Below are 18,463 nucleotides of genomic sequence, written 5' to 3' on the forward strand. Positions count from 1 at the left end.
TAAGCAACATGACTCTTTCCTACCCAAAACATATCCCCTCTTCTGTACACATGACGATAGTCCATGGTGTGATAGGATATTTTTAATGTGAGAATACTAATGAGTCAGATCCAAAAATAAAAACTGAAAAATAATTTGCAACTAAAGGATAAAACCATCCACTAAGACTGTCCTGAATTTCCAATTAGAAAATATACTGCAAACCTATTATAAACATTGGGAGGGACTTGAGAGTTGGAAATCAGTCACTATAATTTATTTTTAAAGCGCCTGTATTTTCAAGCGTAAGTGTTTTGGCTTAAAATACCTCAATGCTTGGAATATACTGCCTGTCTTCTGAGTTGGTCTTTGGGAACTGGCTGCTAGGGAACAAGTACTAATCTTTGAGGGAGAGAGTCACTTACAGTTGGAGATTTCATTAACAGACTTATAAAGATAGCTTATTGCTGCATTTCAGAGTGCTAATTTGAAAGAATATCATCCCTATCAAAAAAAAAAAGGAGCAATAAAATGAAAATCAAAAGCAATTTTTAAAACATGGAAGAGGAGACACTCTGTCATCTGATCAGATAAACATCCAATTGTTGGAAACAGTGTTATGATTAATGTCATTAACTCCAAATGCCATATTAATCTCTGTAAGAGCAGACCAAGTGGAACAGAGCAAATTAATGGTGTCCTTCTATTATGTATATAAGTATCATGTGCTTAATTGTAAATAATCCTTTTGATTTGAAAAGGGAATTAAAAATCATCTAGTCTAACCTCCTACTGCAAGCTTCAGTGTGTTCTGGGGTTTTTCCTGAACTAAAGTTATTCTGGGTATAACTTTTCATAGGATTATATAGACTCCTTTTTTATGAAGTTATGCTGAAGAGTAATTTCTTAGCTCTTCTTCCTTATGCTTTGAGATTTCTCCCCCGAATCAATTATTAAGAAAATATCTAAAGAATAGAACTGGGCCATCTGTTCATTTTAGTGAGATACTGGGTAATAGTAACAGGTCTGCTCCACTCTATCCAATTTCCTCCTATTAAGATGAGAAGGAAGGTCAGTTTTACTTTCTTGTGCATTAATGTCAGGCACATATTTAGGCAGACAAGGAAATCTCTCTCTTGTTTTGCCCAAGGACTAAGCCTAGCCAGAGTGCTAGAAGTTGCCCTACTTTCAAAGCCCACATACAATTAGCCATCTGCCTTGGGACAGCGAAGAGAAGATTTCACTGGACAAGAAACGTTTAAAGTAATGTTCAGGGCCTCTGATTAGGTCTCTCACTTCTACCCATTAACTTGGGTAAAAGCCAGCAATGGTTGTTTGTGAGCTGTGGTGTTGCTGTCTGTGGTCCTGATACAGCATTCTTGGTCTGGGTTTGGTTGCTCCTTTCATGTTTGAACACTGGTAACCCAGGCCCAGTCATTTCCTACTCTCTTAATCTGTCTTCCTTTTCTTCTTTTTTTTTTTAAAAAATTCTATCAGTTGCATAACAAATAAAATAGCAAATTATTTTACAGGGTTCACGAATTCCTGTACTTTAAACAGTTCTAGCACCTTTCTGTCACTTATACTTTTCTTTATGGGAAGTTGAAAGTATGTGTTGTATCTCTCACAAGGCTTCCAGAATTCTTTAGAATGTCCTAGACAACAGAAATCATGTACACAGATATCAGGCTAGCCAGGATAAGTTTTCACCAGTATGGCACATTCTTGTGAAAAGGCAACATTGTGTATGCAGATTCCAATACTTCAAATTTCTATTTCATTTCAGCATTCTATTGGTGTGTTTGCTGACCTTGAAAACAGACTTCAAAATCAAAAGGTACATTAGATATACATGAAATTGGCTCCACACTTTACCTATATCCATTCTAGACATTTCCTGCTGTTGCCTAATCATTGAATATGTATACAGACCAGGATAAAAAGAGATCAAATGCTTTGGATCAGACTATACAATAATTACAGAAACATTTGCCTCATGAAGACACGGATTTAAAACTCCTTCAAAAGCACTAGTTCCCTACATAACCAAACCAGACAGAATGGCAGAATGTTTTTCTCAGTTACACTGAAATATTAAGAACAGGGTTCATGTATTATATTTCTTTGGCATCATCACATCGGATATCAAAGTGCTTGGTACATAATAGGCATGTAATAAAAGTTTGTTGATTGATTGTATTGTCAAACAGTTCATCAGTGCTGTCACTTGATTCTCATATTCATTTTCATGCTCTTAGACTGGATTTGTGAGCTAGTGTTTATATATATAGTGCGTGTGTGTGTGTATATATATATATATGTATGTATAAAATTTAGTCAACCCAATCTGATCCAGTTATTATTATGTGCAATTATAACACTATGAAGATAATAAGAAACACTACAGATTTTGTGAACACAATAAAAAAAATCATATTTGCTTTTGCTCTTGTTAGCAATCACAAAGAAGGCAGATAAGTCAGGTTACTGGTTTGAAGACAAATGCACAACACTTACACGATCATCATCAGATAATCTCTTAGTGATATGAAGGGCACTCCTTCGAGACCTCCGAGGATGGTTTTTATGTTTGAATAAGTAGTGATTTTCAAGTGACCCAATCTATAAAAGAAAAAATTAAAATAAAAATCCTCTTTCCAAAATAAGTATCTATAGGTTAGGTTGAAACACAGCTAACTTGGAGACAGGCAGCTTTTGTTAAATCCATTTCTTGTATTGAGGTTAACTTTTTTCTTCATGAGGAAGACACTGATAGAAGCCTTCCCTCTCAGTGTGTTGAGTGAGATGAGCTTCATGATATTATCACTTGGGCTCACAGCATACGTGGGAGCTGTTGATGCTTCTGTTCCATGTATTTCAGAGGAACTACATTTGCTTTTCTAGGTGATGTTATTGTGTAGATAGACATTTCTTAAAAAATATTCATTTTGTCAAATTTATTCTGTCAGAGGACAATAATTTGTGGAAGGCAGGCAAACCCTTTGGTACGATATATAGGCAGTGCCACATTCAGCTAGAATAATTTGTTATGAAATATAGCCATTGAATCCATAGTGATAATTATTATAAGCTACTAGTAGTGACCATCTGACTTTCCAATAGTTCAAGGCTTTGAGGAAGAAACCAGCATGCCACATTTAGGACAGGTGTTCCACCTTGGAGTGTGTAAACTTCTCTGGGTGACTGTCAATACATTTGGTCCATTTAGAACTAAGTTCATTATTCTTTTAAGCTAGTTTCCCTTTATTCAAAATAGTACTTAATTTGAACCTACCAAATTCTCTAGATGCCCTGTATGTTTTTAAACTGAGACAAACAACTGACAATGGGTTATTTCAGAAGAACTACATTCTTTAAATTGGTGTTTCTTATCAATCACCTAGAAAATTTTTTAATAGAGATGCTTAGGGCCTGCTCCAAGCCTGAACCTCAGGGGCTGAATCTGCTATAAGCTTTACATGGAGTTGGGGAGAGAGAATATTAGCCATAAGAAAAGATCACCAGTGCTTAGCTCTGTTTCTGCTATCAACTGGTTTTGCTTCTTGTCACCCCTGCCCCCAATCCTAGCTTTTGAGGCCTTAAGGAGCTCAAGATAGTGATGCTAAGTTAAGTGTAAACAAAGGAAGAAACAAGCAGAGCCAGGAAAGCACCATCAGTCTTTTACAAAGAATTATTATTTTAAAAACATTTACTAGTAATGTCATTTAACTGGAAATATGCATATGCAAATCACATGCAAGTATAGATAGGTTTTCCCACTATTTTCTAAAGCCTCTTGTGACTATGCCACCCCTTCCTCGAAGATCCTACCAAGAGTACTGATTTATTGTTATTTATTTATTTATTGAGACTTGTGAATTTGCAAGACAGTCCACATAATGAATGGTCCGGGTTTGGATGTATGTCTGGGGCTAATAAGGTGAGAAAATGAAGAGGGAGTTATTTTTTGCTCTCTCCTCCAATCTCCTTTCACACAATTACCAATGCTATTTAGCTGCCCAAAAGTTCCCAGTTTTTTTTTTTCCCTCATAGGACACACAAGATTTCCATGATGCCCACAGTACCCACCCATGCAGTTCTGCCCACTACTCACTCTCTTTTTAGATCCCAACAATGCCTTGCGGTTTCCAGACTTATAAGTAAGTCACTTTCTTTTTTAGCTCCCTGGTTTCCCACAAGCTGTTTTCTATGCCTGGAGTGCCTTCTCCAATGTCCTCATGTTCTCCAGGGCAACCTTTGATTCTTCTTCCTAAACCTGTGCAAGTGTTTCCTCCTTGGGCTGTCTTCTTTCACCCCTCCCCAATTCCCTTCCATCCTCAATCCTTCAATCAACAAGTATTGAGACTCCAGGAACAGCTTCTTTTGCTATACCAATTGCTTGCAATTGCAGTCATTTGTTTCTAAACCAGTCTCTAGACTCTTGATTCCTTGAAAGTTTATTTTCCTCCTATTATTCCTCAGCCCCTAACACGGAGCCTAGCACAGAACAAAGACTGGACAAAAGCAGAAGTATGGGTCTGCTACTGGGACACGAAGAAGAGAATTCAATATGCGTATTGACTTCCCTGCTGGGGATTTCAGACAGTTTGGCTCATGAAGTTGGAGAATGAAGCCTCTGGGAAGGAAAGGCACATTCCCCAGTGGATCTGGATCTATGGAATTGCCAACGCCCACACCCCATTACTCATCCATGACTTCAGCTGCATCTCTACCACCACCTCTAGAAAAAACGCGCCAAAATGTTTTACAACTCCTTCCTCCCTCCCACCACCCCCCCCCCCGCCCCCGTTTCCATGCACAGCAACTTACAAGGCAAGGAATGAGGGCTTGATTCTGAGCCAAGGTAAAGGAAAGCTCATATTAGAACTCACACCCCCCTGCGGTGCACAGCTAAGGAGCCCCCTACATAATGCCTTAAAGTCCCCCCACCCCCCAGCTGTCTATTAACCCAGGCCTTGCTTGGACGGGCAACAGCTTTTTTCACTGGATGAAACCCCTGGAAAGCTAATACGCATTTGGCTGGGGAACAAGAAAGATATCCTTTCCCCAGTCACTTCGGCAGCTTGACCCTTCAGGGGAACTGACCGAGCAAAGTTGTGAAGCTCGGACTTTGCAAGTTTCCATTGAGAATCCAGAGCTCGCGGTAGAGGCCCGGAGAGTTGGTCCCATGTCTTTCACCCACCTCATTCTGCCACTCCATAGCCCCCGAGCCCCCGGGTCGCGAGGCCCGGCCGCTGACACTCTCCCATTGCCCTGGGCGTATCCTCGAAGGCTGCCGGCGAACATCTCCAAGCCTGCTTGGCCCCTTGAATCAGGACTTGGATCTGCTGCTGCCATATTGAAAAGAATGAAACAGCCAGCTCCTGACGCAGACCCGCTGAGTCTCAGGGGACAGAGCGCACTGCCTCTCCTCTGAGCACTGGTTAGTAAGAGCCTGCGTGCATCTCAAGTTCCGTGAGCAAGCGTGGAGGGGTTTTTCTTCCAAACCGCGCGGGAACGGATTTCAATTCCAGAGCGGACAGCAGCAAGACTAAGCTGTACCCAGCTGCAGCGGCTTGGTTCTGCCTGGCTGCGCCCAGCCCAAACAATAAATAAGGCAAGCCTTCTCCAAGCGCGCCAGGGCCGAGAGCTGGAGAAGCTCCCGCTCCTTGCCACTGTGCTCAGGAGAGTGCAACCTGGGACTCCCACATGGGAGATTACGCTCCAGTCCCGCCAGTCCCCTCGAGCCCCAGAAAGTTTTTTGAAAGTGCAAACTCTTACCTGACCCAAAAGGTCATAGCCCAGCTCCTCGGCTATCGCAGAGGCTGCCTCCGGTCCCCCGGGGATCTCCGCCGCCCATTCATTCACAAACTGCCTCTTCGCTTTTACATTATTCAATGCACACCAAGCGCAAAAGAGAGCGAAAGCAGTACACTGCAGAGTCCAGGCTCTTGGCTCCATGGCTCTCCCACTCGCTCGCACACGAGTGGGAAGGAGAGGGGGAATGAGAAGCAAGATAGAAAAGCCAGAAAGGATCGCCCCTTCCACCCTCCGGCTCTGGACCACTTCTCGCTCCCGGTTGTTCTGCGACAAGACAGAGACGCGCAGGAGAGGCTGGGCGGCGGCGAGCGCTCAGTGCAGCGCTTCGGTCTCCCGGTCTCCCGGCAGAGTGGAGCCCCAGCCCTTCCGAGTCGGAATGGAAATCAGTGTTTACACGTCAAATCTACGAAAGCCATCTCTTGACGTCAGATCTACCTGGACTAAGATCTGGATGGTATTCTCAGCGGGATGGAGAAGCGGCTAAAATAAGCAGCAGAGAAGAAAAGGAAGGAAACGTTTGCTCGTATCGGTTAAGTCTGCTCCCGTTCTGATTGTAAATTCTGTAGCCGTGAGGAACACCTTCACTTCTCAAAGAGAAGTGCCCCATTTGAATATAACTACCGCGAATCAAAGATCTGGAGTGCAGCACACTTTCCTTCCCTTCTGTCCGTTTTCTTTATCTTTACTTGATTATCTTGTGTAAGAGGGGAAGGGAGGGAGGAGGATTCTTATAACGGCCCTGTGGATATCGGCACTTGCTATGAAGAACAGGGCTTTTCTCAGTCTTTCAAATCGGACAGAGGCTGGGAGGGCAGAGAGGAGGGAAGCTTCTACTGCCCGGATTCTAACCTAAATCGCCTGGGATAAACGAGCACTTCTGGAAGACAATGCTAAAGCAATACTTTTAAAAACGTATTTTTAACCGTTCAAACCACCTTAGTTAACAAGTTTACATCCTTCTCTCCTCCGTTTCTCAACCTCAGTAAAACAATATCTAAATTTCTATTCCAGATATTGCAGGACCCACTACCACCCACCTTACAGTCCTTATCAGAAAAAAAAAAAATGATTAATCTCGTGACTTTAAAATTTTATTTATTTTTATTCACATGATTTTTTAAAACAGAAAATTATTTCCTTTATTTATAAACAAGGGAGTGTAGGGACCCAAGTGCTGTTGTGTTGACTCAGGGAGAGAAAGAGCAGGTTTCATTAACTCTGAACTTTCCATTCTTCCTTCAGTAGAGCTCTTCACTTTGGTGTTGAACTGAAGCTATGCCATTACTTTCCCATAAAATGCACAATTTCTTTTTGTGGAAGGGTGTTTTCCCGTGGAAAGAGAATAAGCAGACGTCTAAATGGTTCTCCCCGCCACCCACCCCTCCCCCACGATCCCAGAACAGGGAAATGGGTACAGTGCACTGTGGCTGAACCTATTCTGATCCTGAGGGGTTGAACCTGGCGGGAAATGCCAGGATCTCCATTCAGCACCGAGGAATGGACAGCGCCACAAGCGCTGGTTGCTGGAGCTGCCCTTCTGAGCTCCAAAAACTGTCGTCCTCCCGCAACCGCCTAGAACCAAACTGTTTCTCTTTTGACTGGTGCCTTTCCTCTCTTTAAAATGGAAAAATAAGAAATTGACCTCAAGGGAAAAGGACGGTTAGGTAATGATCGTGACTACCTCCGTCGGAGTTCGCGGGAAACCGACGGTCTCAGCCCAAAGGTAAAATTGCAGGGGATTCAAAGTCTTGCCTGAGAAAGGTCTTTTTTCTTTTTTTAAGCTCACAGCCGCCGGGGGGCGCAGCCTATTCTAAAAGAAGAAAAGAGATAAGAGTGGAAGAAAGCATATGAGCTTGTGGAGAAAGGAAGCAAGAGATAACTTTTTACCGGAAGCAAGTGAGATGGAGGCTTGGTGGAGGATAAGGCTGAGAAATGCATTTGCCTCCATGTTTGCAGAAATGTGGAGTAGATTGATAATTTCTTTAAACATAAAGCTTCTTAACAAAAACAAATTCCAACGTTAATAAGCCATGTGATGCAGTTAAGTCTATTACTATAATGTAACTCTCACATGAGGTGCTGTAGAATGGGCTCAGATTGACAGTTCTTCTGTCAGCTCCGTAAATTCACATGTGTGAATGTTGATGTCTGGGTGAACTGTCTTCTTTTCTCTTCGTGCCTCAGCCTGAGTTGTGGCCTCAAGCTCTCTAGCGTGTTTCATTCTCACAACAGACAGATGCTAACTGTGTGCTAGCAAAGCAAAAGAAACTTGTGGCAAATATTTAATAATCGTGTTTCATTATTAAATATTTTAAAATATTTAATTTTATTTAATAAATATTTAATATTATTTAATAAATATTATTAAATATTTACTGTCAATTTGACAGTTCCCTACACACCTGGAATAAACATTTGGTTGATATATTTAATAGGGCAAACTAAATTCTCACAGTAAAAAGATAGTATCCCCATCCAAACTATATACTATATATATATATATATATATATATATATATATATATATATATCAGTAATTTATTTTGAAATTCTCTGAATCTTATCTGATGGACCTTATTTGCCACAGTTTCTGGGATGCAGAAGAAATGAATGCTTACCGAGGCTGGAGGGTGCAAATAGATGTAGAATTCATCTTAACTTTGTCATATCAAGGGCTAGTCTTATCCTGCTATGTGGATCATAGTAATAACCTCCAGGCCCATCACTGTCATATTTTATATCATGAATTAGAAGAGCCAATTATCACCCTTAAGTTGGTTTTAACAGCATTTGATTCATCTGATTAATTTATGTAGAAAACAGGATAATTCAGAAACTGAGGAGGACTGTGTTTCTATTATGAATTATTAAGTAAGTGTCATGCCTTTCATGACTGCTCCCAACTGCCCAGTGATACAGTTAATCATTTATTAGGTTTTCTTGGGAAGTAATAAGAGCAAGGCTATTATGAACAGGAAGTAAGAATATGTTCAGAGATGACCGTATCTCTTTAGTCTTAGAAAACAAAATGTTTAAACCTTTTGTTACAGTGAAATAAACTATGTACACTAAAGTGCACAAAGCCAGGTGCTCAATGATTTATCACAGCGTGAACACTGTATAACCATTCAGGTCAAGAAAAAGAGCATTGCTAGCCCTCCAGAATAATATTCCAGGTTTTTTTTCAAGAGGCATAGGAGAAGGAGTGAGGAAATAACTTAGGTTTAACATTTTCCAATTGTTATGTAGACTTACCTGTTTTCTTTGGGTAATAGTAGCTATATATTAAGACAAATATATAATTAATTAGTCCGTATAATAGAAGATATTTGGTAACAGAACATATTATAGAGGGAAATCTGCCTATAGCAGTGTTCCCCCAAATAGAAAATTACAATATTTGTATGACACACCAGGGTAAAACTGGAGGAAATTTGGGAATATCTGTATGGTACTTAGTAAAGGTATTCATTACATTTTTTTATATGATACAGTTTTGACAAGAAAATAAAATACAATATTTGGAGCAATATATTAAAATTGAATATAGATAACATTAAATTGAGAACTGTGAATATACTTCCATCAATATAACTTTTTATCTCAGGTTTTATGCTTGAAAGCCTATATACCATTTCTAATCAAAACAGTAAGGCTTTTTGAATTGTTGATGGTTGCTGTCAATGAAAAAAGAATTTTGTACAAGAGAATAAAAATTTTGAAACAAGTTTTACAACCATTAAACAATTTGCAACATTTGGTTTTAAATATAGCAACTCTTCCTTTTAGCTCCTTGTGAGATTTACCATTGGAATTTCATAAGAGGATGCTATAGATTTAGAATTTACCTAAACTTTATATGTCAAGTATTACAAAATCATTTTTCTAAATTGAAAAATACACAAACCTTTTAGAGATGTTACCATGCACTTACTTTGCCACAAATGGATAAAAGTATTTAATGTATGGGAAGACTGATATCAGGATCATCACTTAAAGATACACCTGCCAAAAACCTCTTTCTTTCTCATTGTCTATCCTCCCATGGCCAAGTTTTGGTGGGCATGCTATGCTAGTGAAGCACTTAAGACCTGAACTTCTCCAACAGATCCACAGAGCCTTCTCCTAAGATAAAAACGGACATGCTTGCAGCAAGTTGCTGAAGTTGATATCAAGATGATAGACACTTGGCTTGGTTGAGCTCAATGTCTTGAGGCCAGACTAATGAGTGCTAGCTGTCACTCACTAATCGTGATTGACTAATTGCCAATCTGGTTGGGTCTTCTTCCCAGGAGCCCAGGATCAAGCTACTTGGCTGGCCTTCCCAAAGGATAAGAAGACCGAATATCTTGAAGGACATCTATAGTTCTACCAGCTGGAAAGCCCTAATCTATAGAAATGAAGGTAAGAGAATAATAAAGCAAAGTCAGTACACTGAAAGGCTCTGAAGTGATGGATAATTATAAAGGACTTCTGCTGAGTGAACTAGACAAACACTTAAAGTCTTGAATTTAATATAGATTTGGATTATTAAAATTGAAGAAATGAGTGCTATTAATTCTGATTATTGAATATGACTCATCACTTCTAATGAAAGTGGATAATTAAATGTAGTCATATACAAGTATTTATTAACAATTTTTCTTACCTTAGAACAGGTTCCTTAAAAATATGCATTTACTGAGTAAGTTTTGTAGTATGGCTGCTTCTGTCTCCAGGCAATGCTCCTGCTTCCTCTATGTGCTCAAACACTGCCATTTTCATATGGAAAACACAGTACATAACTGCTTTCTTTGTTCCTGAAGTGTATTTTTTTAATGAAAATTATAGATTCTCAGTATCAAAAAGTAACCTTAACAAGTTATCTGGTTCCTTGCTTCTCAAAGTGTGGTCCATATACCACATGATAGGCATCACTTTGGAGCTTGTTAGAAATTTAGTCTCTCAGCCCCCACCCCAAAACTACTGAATCAGAATCAGTTTTTCTAATTAGTCCATGTCAATTCACATGCAATTAAAGTTTGAGAAGCATTGATCTAGTTAACACATCCCTAAATACATAACACTCCTCAGGAATAGTCTTTTTCACCATTGAGAATGATGTTAGCTGTGGGTTTGAATTCATGGCCTTTATTATGTTGAGGTAAGTTCCCTCTATTCCCACTTCTGGAGAGCTTTTATCATAAATGGGTGTTGAATTTTGTCAGAAGCTTTTTCTGCATCTATTGAGATGATCATATGGTATTTATTCTTCAGTTTGTTAATGTGGTGTATCACACTGATTGATTTGCGTATGTTGAAGAATCCTTGCATCTCTGGGATAAATCCCACTTGATCATGGTGTATGATCCTTTTAATGTATTTCCGGTTTCGTTTTGCTAGTATTTCATTGAGTATTTTTGCGTCTATGTTCATCAGTGATATTGGCCTGTAATTTTTCTTTGTGTGTGGTATCTTTGTCTGGTTTTGGTGTCACAGTGATGGTGGCCTCATAGAATGAGCTTGAGAGTGTTCCTTCCTCTGCAATTTTTGGGAAGAGTTTCAGAAGGATAGGAGTTAACTCTTCTCTAAATGTTTGATAGACTTGGCCTGTGAAGCCATCTCGTCCTGGACTTTTGTTTGTTGTAAGTTTTTTAATCACTGTTTCAGTTTCAGTACTTGTGATTGGTCTGTTCATATTTTCTCTTTCTTCCTGGTTCAGTCTTGGAAGATGGTATCTTTCTAAGAATTTGTCCATTTCTTCTAGGTGGTCCTTTTTTTTGGCATATAGTTGCTTGTAGTAGTCTCATATGATCCTTTGTATTTCTGTGGTGTCAGTCGTAACTTCTTTTTCATTTCTAATTTTATTGATTTGAGCAGATAAAGAAGATGTGGTACATATATATGATGAAATATTACTCAGCTATAAAAAGGAATGAAATAATGCCATTTGCAGCAACATGGATGGACCTAGAGATTATCATACTAAGTGAAGTAAGTCAGACACAGAAAGACAAATATCATATGATATCACTCATATGTGGAGTCTAATAAAAAATTAAAGACCCAAATGAACTTATTTACAAAACAGAAACAGACTACAGTTATTGAGAACAATCTTATAGTTACCAAAGTGGAAACGTCGAAGGGGGGGAGGGATAAATCAAGAACTTTGGTCAACACACACACACTACTATGTATAAGATAGATAACCAACAAGGGCCTACTATATAGCACAGGGAACTCTACTCAGTACTCTGTAACAACCTATATGAGAAAAGAATCTAAAAAAGAATGAATATATGTATATGTATAACTGAATCACTTTGCTGTACACCTGAAACTAATACAACATTATAAGTCAACTCTACTCCAATAAAATTGAAATTTTTAAAAAAAGGAATATTTCTATCAAGTGGTTAGGTAATTCAAGGTCTCCCAAAAACAGCCCATTCTTTGGTTTGGGTTGGCTCAAATAGTTACAAAACCCTTCCTTATAATGACATAAATCTTCCCCCATTATCTGCCTCTAGTCATGCTAACTTTGCCCTATAGTACCACACTGATAGGTCTCAAGCTCTTTTCTTTATGACAGCTCTTCTGACCTGGAAGACAGATTAGTGTGTCTTGTCTAAGTTTTTCTACTCTAGGTTAGACATCCCCAATCTTTTTAATGATTTTGCATCCTGGTTACTCTTGTCTGAACAGGGTCTTTTTACCATACTTTTAAAAATATGGCACCCAGAATTAAATGTAATATAGTTGGCCAAACCTGTGTTGATTAGAGCAAGAATTTTACCTCTTTTTGGAAACTATCGTTTTGCCACTATAGCCTAAAACTGAATTAGCTTTACTTTTTTCTTATTGAACAAATAATTTACTAGAATCTCTATTTGTAGTCACATGTGCTGCTATTAAGTTACATTTCCACCCTGATTTGCACAGTTTTTATGTTTTTGTTATCTGTGTATATAGAGGCAGGGGGTTAAGTGTTTTCCTTGTTGAGTTTCAGCCTCTCAGGACTTTTGGAATCTTGATTTTTTTCATCCATTGATTTGCTCCTAGCTTTATGCTATATACAAATGTAGTCAACTTTCCATTAGTATCTTCATTCAAGTTATTAATAAAAAGATTTAAATTAATTAATTAAAAGACAGGAGAAAAGATAGAACCATTAGAAACTTCCCTACAAGTTAATTGATTTAATAATCATTATGCTTTAGAATCAGTTACAAATTTATCTTGCCAGTGACTGTTCAAAAGGAAAGCAAAAAGACCTTGTCACATGATATGCAGAAGTCCAGATATATAGTGGCTATAGGACTGTATGTCATGCTGGGTGTCAGTGATCAAAATTTATTTTGTGAGTAATAAAAACCAAAACTTTAATAATTTGTTCTGAAATTGATGGTAGTCCACTGATCTAGTTCATAGAACTTCTTTTTCATTCTTGGAACTGAGAATTTTTGACTCTCTCGTCTTTCAGTACGAATCTTTATTCTGCTTTCTAATATTTCTCAGTGATCTTTGACACTGGTTCAGGTGTCTCATGTTTAGAATAAATTTATTCTTAATTGAAGTTTACCCATATTATCATATTATCTGTCCCCTCCCCTTGAATTAGTCCCAAGTAGTAGTGGTATAAACAGAATCATCTGATACATGTAACAGTTTTGTCTATCAAAACAAAAGTAATCTTGGATGAATCAAAATTATTTTGGTTTCAAAAGACAAAGAGCTGTATCCTAACTAAAACTAGCTTAAACAAGAAAAAGGAACTACATTGGCTTATGTTATTAAAGCTTGAAAAAAGAAAGATAGAACTGGCCCAGGAGACTGGAATCAGAGACTTAAACAGCATTATCGAGTGCCCTCCCCACCCACTCTCTCCTCACTTCTCAGCCTCTACATCTTCTTAGCTCTTGTTTCTCAGGCTTCTCCAAAGGGTAAAATACACAACTGTTGGTACTTCTGGGATCACAGCTTTCCAGTTCATAATCCAAGGAGAAAAAGAGGACCTCCTTTCCATCCTCAACATGAAAGTCCCAGAACAAAACTCTGGGTGCTAGGTAGGTTTGGGTGATATGTTCTCCCTGGGCCAATCACTGTGGTCAGGAAGTTTTAGTGCTGTGATTGGCCAGATGTAGGCCATGTGGCCAACGTTGTATTTGAAAGTGGGAGGAGGGTATTAGCTTTACTACGATTTGTAGCCGAACCATTATTTCAGAGTTTTCAGTAAGGAAAGAGCAATTCCCCAAAGGAAGGGTGAGGTGGAGGTCCCTATAATAAAGGAAGAAAAAGTGTTTAGAAACAAAAGGAAGTTCCCATAATAAAAGGAGAAAAAGTGTTTAGAAACATAAACAATCACCATGCCCTTCAGTAGGCAGAAAGCAAGTAAAGAATAGTCATTGACAATTCATATTTTCCCATTCTGCATATTATCTGTCCTGTGATTGATGCATTTAAGCATCATTTAACATTTAAAAGCAAATATCAATGTTGAATTAGTTAATTTAGACAAAATAATATAAATATAGCATGTGATAAATTTAAATCCTTAAAAATTGTTTAAAGAAGACTTAGGGGTAAGGTTATAAAAACAAGATAATATCTTTTCTAACTTTTCATCTTGAAAGTTTAGATTTACAAAAGGTTACAAAAACAGTACATAGAACTCTTATGTACCCTTCACTCAGCTTTCCCACCTTATGTATCTATAGTACAATTAGCTAAACCAAGACATTAACATTGATACAATACTATTAACTATTCTACAGAACTTCTTCAAATTTTCTCATGATTAGATTGGAATTATGCATTTTTTAGTAGGAAGTGATGTTATGTCATTTTCATTCCTGGTATCAGGAGGCACAGATATCCATATGCCTAATTACTAGTGATGCAATCTCTGATCCCTTGAGTAAAGTGGCATTGGCCATGTTATCCTCCACTATAAAGTTACTATTTGAGAAAGACTATTTCCATGCAAAAATAATTGTTGAAGTCATGACAAAAAGAACCAAAGTAAATTAATAATGTCCAAATTTATTTTTTTGAGAAAATAAAAATAATTTCACTTCCACGGACACTTGCACTTATGATCCTCATTATTTATTTTTCCACGTTCCAGGAGATTGCTTTTCAGCCTTACTGATTGTATTTCTTGCTTGTCATGTCTGAGATCAGGGTTGGCCCACTCTTATAACCACAATTAGAGACAACTGTTTGAGGCCTGCTTTTCCTCACCTGTTTACAGCAGCTTCAGTGCAATCCTTCCTGGATTACATTTGTTTAAACAATAAGCAGATTAATTCCAGCATTCACTGGAGGGAGATGAGAAGCAAAGGAAAAGTTTGGTTCAGTCCATTGTTGTTTATCCCTCACTGAGGATGACCAATCCTAAAGCTGATGCTGGGGGATGGAGGAGGGTCTTAAATTGCCACCCTAGCACAGATGACTCAGTTCTCAGCTGCTCTCCTGGGCCTCTTTGACCACTGCTCTCTGACTGGAAAGAGAAAGCAAATCTGTGAAAGCAGAATCGGTCCATAGCACATTACTTTAAAATTCTGAACTGGTTTCTGACGCTCAAGCTCAGGAGATGTCTAATGCAAATAGGGTTTTCTGGCTTCTTTTAAAAACTAGAATATATGGGTCTGAATTCCCACCATTCTCAGACACTGAGACAAAGTGTCAATTTCTGCCATTACGTTTACCCCTGCTTTTGTTTTCTTATGATAGAGTTCAGGTATCCTTAACTGTATCGAAAGTGGGAAAACAAAGCACAGCAGAAAGAATCAAGTTTTTAAAGACAACTTTCTCTTATGCCTGACTTACTTGTTCAGCTATGGTATCTGCCTATCTCCTCTGAGAATTTGTGTCTGCAACCTTTTCCCTGGAGCCTCCTGAAGACTCTTTCCTGTATTGTCCAGAACTGGCCACACTGCAGCCATAGCTCTTTACTCACAAGAAGAAAGAGGCAAAGGACAGCAGGTCCAGTAGCTTAAGAAAACGTGTAATTGGCCAGGTCTGGGTTGTTACATCCCAGGAAGAAACTAATAGGTGGCAAGAGTTCATACCCAGCCCATGAACTTGGGAAAGAGATGGACTTGTGAGTGGGTGTGTTGGTGGGGATGGAGGTGGAAGGTATGTTAGCAAGGTGAAGGGGTCAATTCAAGGATGCTCATGGTTTTCTGACTCTCCAGTCCAGGTTAATCAGGATTCTAGGGTGGGGTCACACCTACACATGGGGAAATGTGGGGTTTGGCACTGGGAAAGCTGGGGAAAAATGGGCATGAGAAAGTGTTTTGTGGTGTGTCGTGGCTGGTGATCCATTTTCTCCTTCCTGGTACTCTATCGCTAGACCAAGCAGAAGCACGGCCTTTAATTTTATTTGCAAGGTTAGTTGAGAGTTGACTGGAAAACTGACACCATTTGACAGACTGGCCCCAAACTCTACATGGACACTGTTTTGAAAAGTAATAAGCACAGAGGTAAGAACAGGCTCTGAAGCAGACTGCCTGGGTTTGAATCCCAGTTCTGCCACTTATTAGCTGGTGATGTTTGGACATGTTTCTGACCCTTCTGTGCTTTAGTTTCTTCATTTGTAAAAAGGTCTATAATAGTAACTTACCTGATGCAGGTATATAATATACCTAGTGCAAGTAAATGATAGTTATTTTTATTGAGAAAAGAGCACATTGGATATACCACAGTTTGCTATGTAACTGTCTTTTCAATGCGGAGGAGGTTGTGGGGCTGTGGAAGCACACTGGTTGTGTGATTGCAGTGCTTAAACCTGCCTGGCTCTGGCACCCAATTCGCACATCACTCTCTCTTCTGTTCCTACTCACTGCTTTTCAGTGTGCTTCCCTCCCTCTTTTCTCTCTTTCTAGCATAGTCTTGCATATTCTCGGTAGTTTTTTCCCATAATCCTGTTGAGAGGAGCAAGACAGATTTGATTAACTCTACTCCACTGAGATGGAGAAGAGTGAAGTAATTTACCTTGGGCTCATGCAGCTGACATCACACATTTGACTTTGGGTACCAGCTCCTTCCTCTTTGAGCACTTGGTGTTTGATTTCATGGTGGAGAATAAACAGTCACTGAGTTAAGGGTATTGGGAAGAACTAGAAAGTTACTCCTCTAAACACAGTCTCTAAAAATGGCACTTTAAAAAAAATGAGGTACTGTGTTGACTTGATATGTTAAGTAGGATGAAAATGTATTGTGTGGGGCTTCCCTGGAGGCGCAGTGGTTGAGAGTCTGCCTGCCGATGCAGGGGACACGGGCTCGTGCCCCGGTCCGGGAAGATCCCACATGCCGCGGAGCGGCTGGGCCCGTGAGCCATGGCCGCTGAGCCTGCGCGTCCGGAGCCTGTTCTCCGCAACAAGAGAGGCCACAGCAGTGAGAGGTCCGCTTTCCGCAAAAAAAAAAAAAAATAAAAGTATTGTGTGAAATCTTGAGCCAGTGTATTCTACAGTCAGTATCAGGAGTAGTGGTCAAAGTTTGAGGCACACAGAGAAAACAGTCAAAGGGGCACCTTTTTAAAAACTTTACTTCACCCCTCCACCTTGTCCTCCTGCTATTAGAACCAACCTATGATTCTACCTGTGTGATTGAATAGTAACAAAATTACTTCATTTCTATTTTCTAACTTCATGTGGGAAGATTTAGATCTGGCCCACGTGTACCATGATTACAGGAGTATAATGATAACTGGCATTTATATGGTACCTTATGCTCTTGATAAAGAGTTAACATCTACTAGCTTCTCACTACACCAATACCACCAATCCCATTTTACAGACAAGTAACCTAAGTCATAGGCAGGTGAGGCCACCAGAGTTTGCATAATTAATCTGGTAGAGCTAAAATGAGAACGCAGGCCTGCAGTACTTCTATCTTCCTTTGCATGGAATATTTTGATGTTTAATAGTTTGAGCAGTTGAGGATATGAGTCCTCTTACTTAAACTGAAACTTCAGCTTCCTCATCTGTGCAGTAGGGGAAATAATACTGACTACTCTTTATAAGAACTGAAGGTTCTCAGTCATGTAAATCGCTTAGAACAGGGCTTGGTGCAGCATGGTAAGTGCTCAGTAAAGGCTACCTGTCATGACTGCTGGTCTGTCCTCTCTGGTCATTCTCTTGGCCTTGAATCAAAGAGAACTGCCCATGGTTTGAGAGTAATCCTGGAAACACTATGTCCCTAGGTTTATATTATCTTAAAATATTATTACCCTTTGTTGCTTTTGCAAGACTGGGAGCTCGAAAAATAAATGAGTTCAATTGGACAGCATCCCTGGCATTAGTACCAGGCATATTTTAGGCCAGTAATTTTCAAACTGTTTATTTTACATAAAGTTCACCTGGGGTGCTTGTTTAAAATGCAAATTGCTAAGCATCCCTCCTCCCATTCTGATTCTTGGAGAGTGTGGGGTGTAGGTATCTGCAAACTTTAACAAATACCCTTGGAGGCCGTAAGAAACTCTGAAAGGCCCTTAACCAGTGTTCACTCCTACTCTGCTGTTGCTTCTCCTGCTTCTCTTTCTTCTGTTCCTTTTTGTCACTGTGACCATCATCCTCTTCATCCCCTTGTCTTCTCTATCTTCTCATTTCTTTCTTCTTTTTTTTAGCCTTTCAAACAGACTTCCTGAGGTTATTTTCCACTGTTAAGCTAGCTATAT

At 39.3% G+C, this 18,463-nt stretch overlaps 1 protein-coding gene across 1 annotated transcript in view; it reads right to left on the bottom strand.

Moving 5' to 3' along the window:
• PCSK1 (proprotein convertase subtilisin/kexin type 1) overlaps positions 1-6,019 on the bottom strand; it is a 40,370-nt gene extending 34,351 nt beyond the window's left edge. The window contains exons 1-2 of the mRNA XM_065875651.1: positions 5,761-6,019; positions 2,497-2,601 (exon numbers count right to left, since the gene is read on the bottom strand). Coding sequence (XP_065731723.1) covers positions 2,497-2,601; positions 5,761-5,940 — 285 coding nt within the window. The 5' untranslated portion in view covers positions 5,941-6,019. The remainder of the gene's footprint in view (positions 1-2,496; positions 2,602-5,760) is intronic.
• Positions 6,020-18,463: the final 12,444 nt, after the last annotated feature.

The sequence above is a fragment of the Phocoena phocoena genome, chromosome 3, assembly GCF_963924675.1.
Source record: "Phocoena phocoena chromosome 3, mPhoPho1.1, whole genome shotgun sequence".
Classification (NCBI taxonomy): Eukaryota; Metazoa; Chordata; class Mammalia; order Artiodactyla; family Phocoenidae; genus Phocoena; species Phocoena phocoena.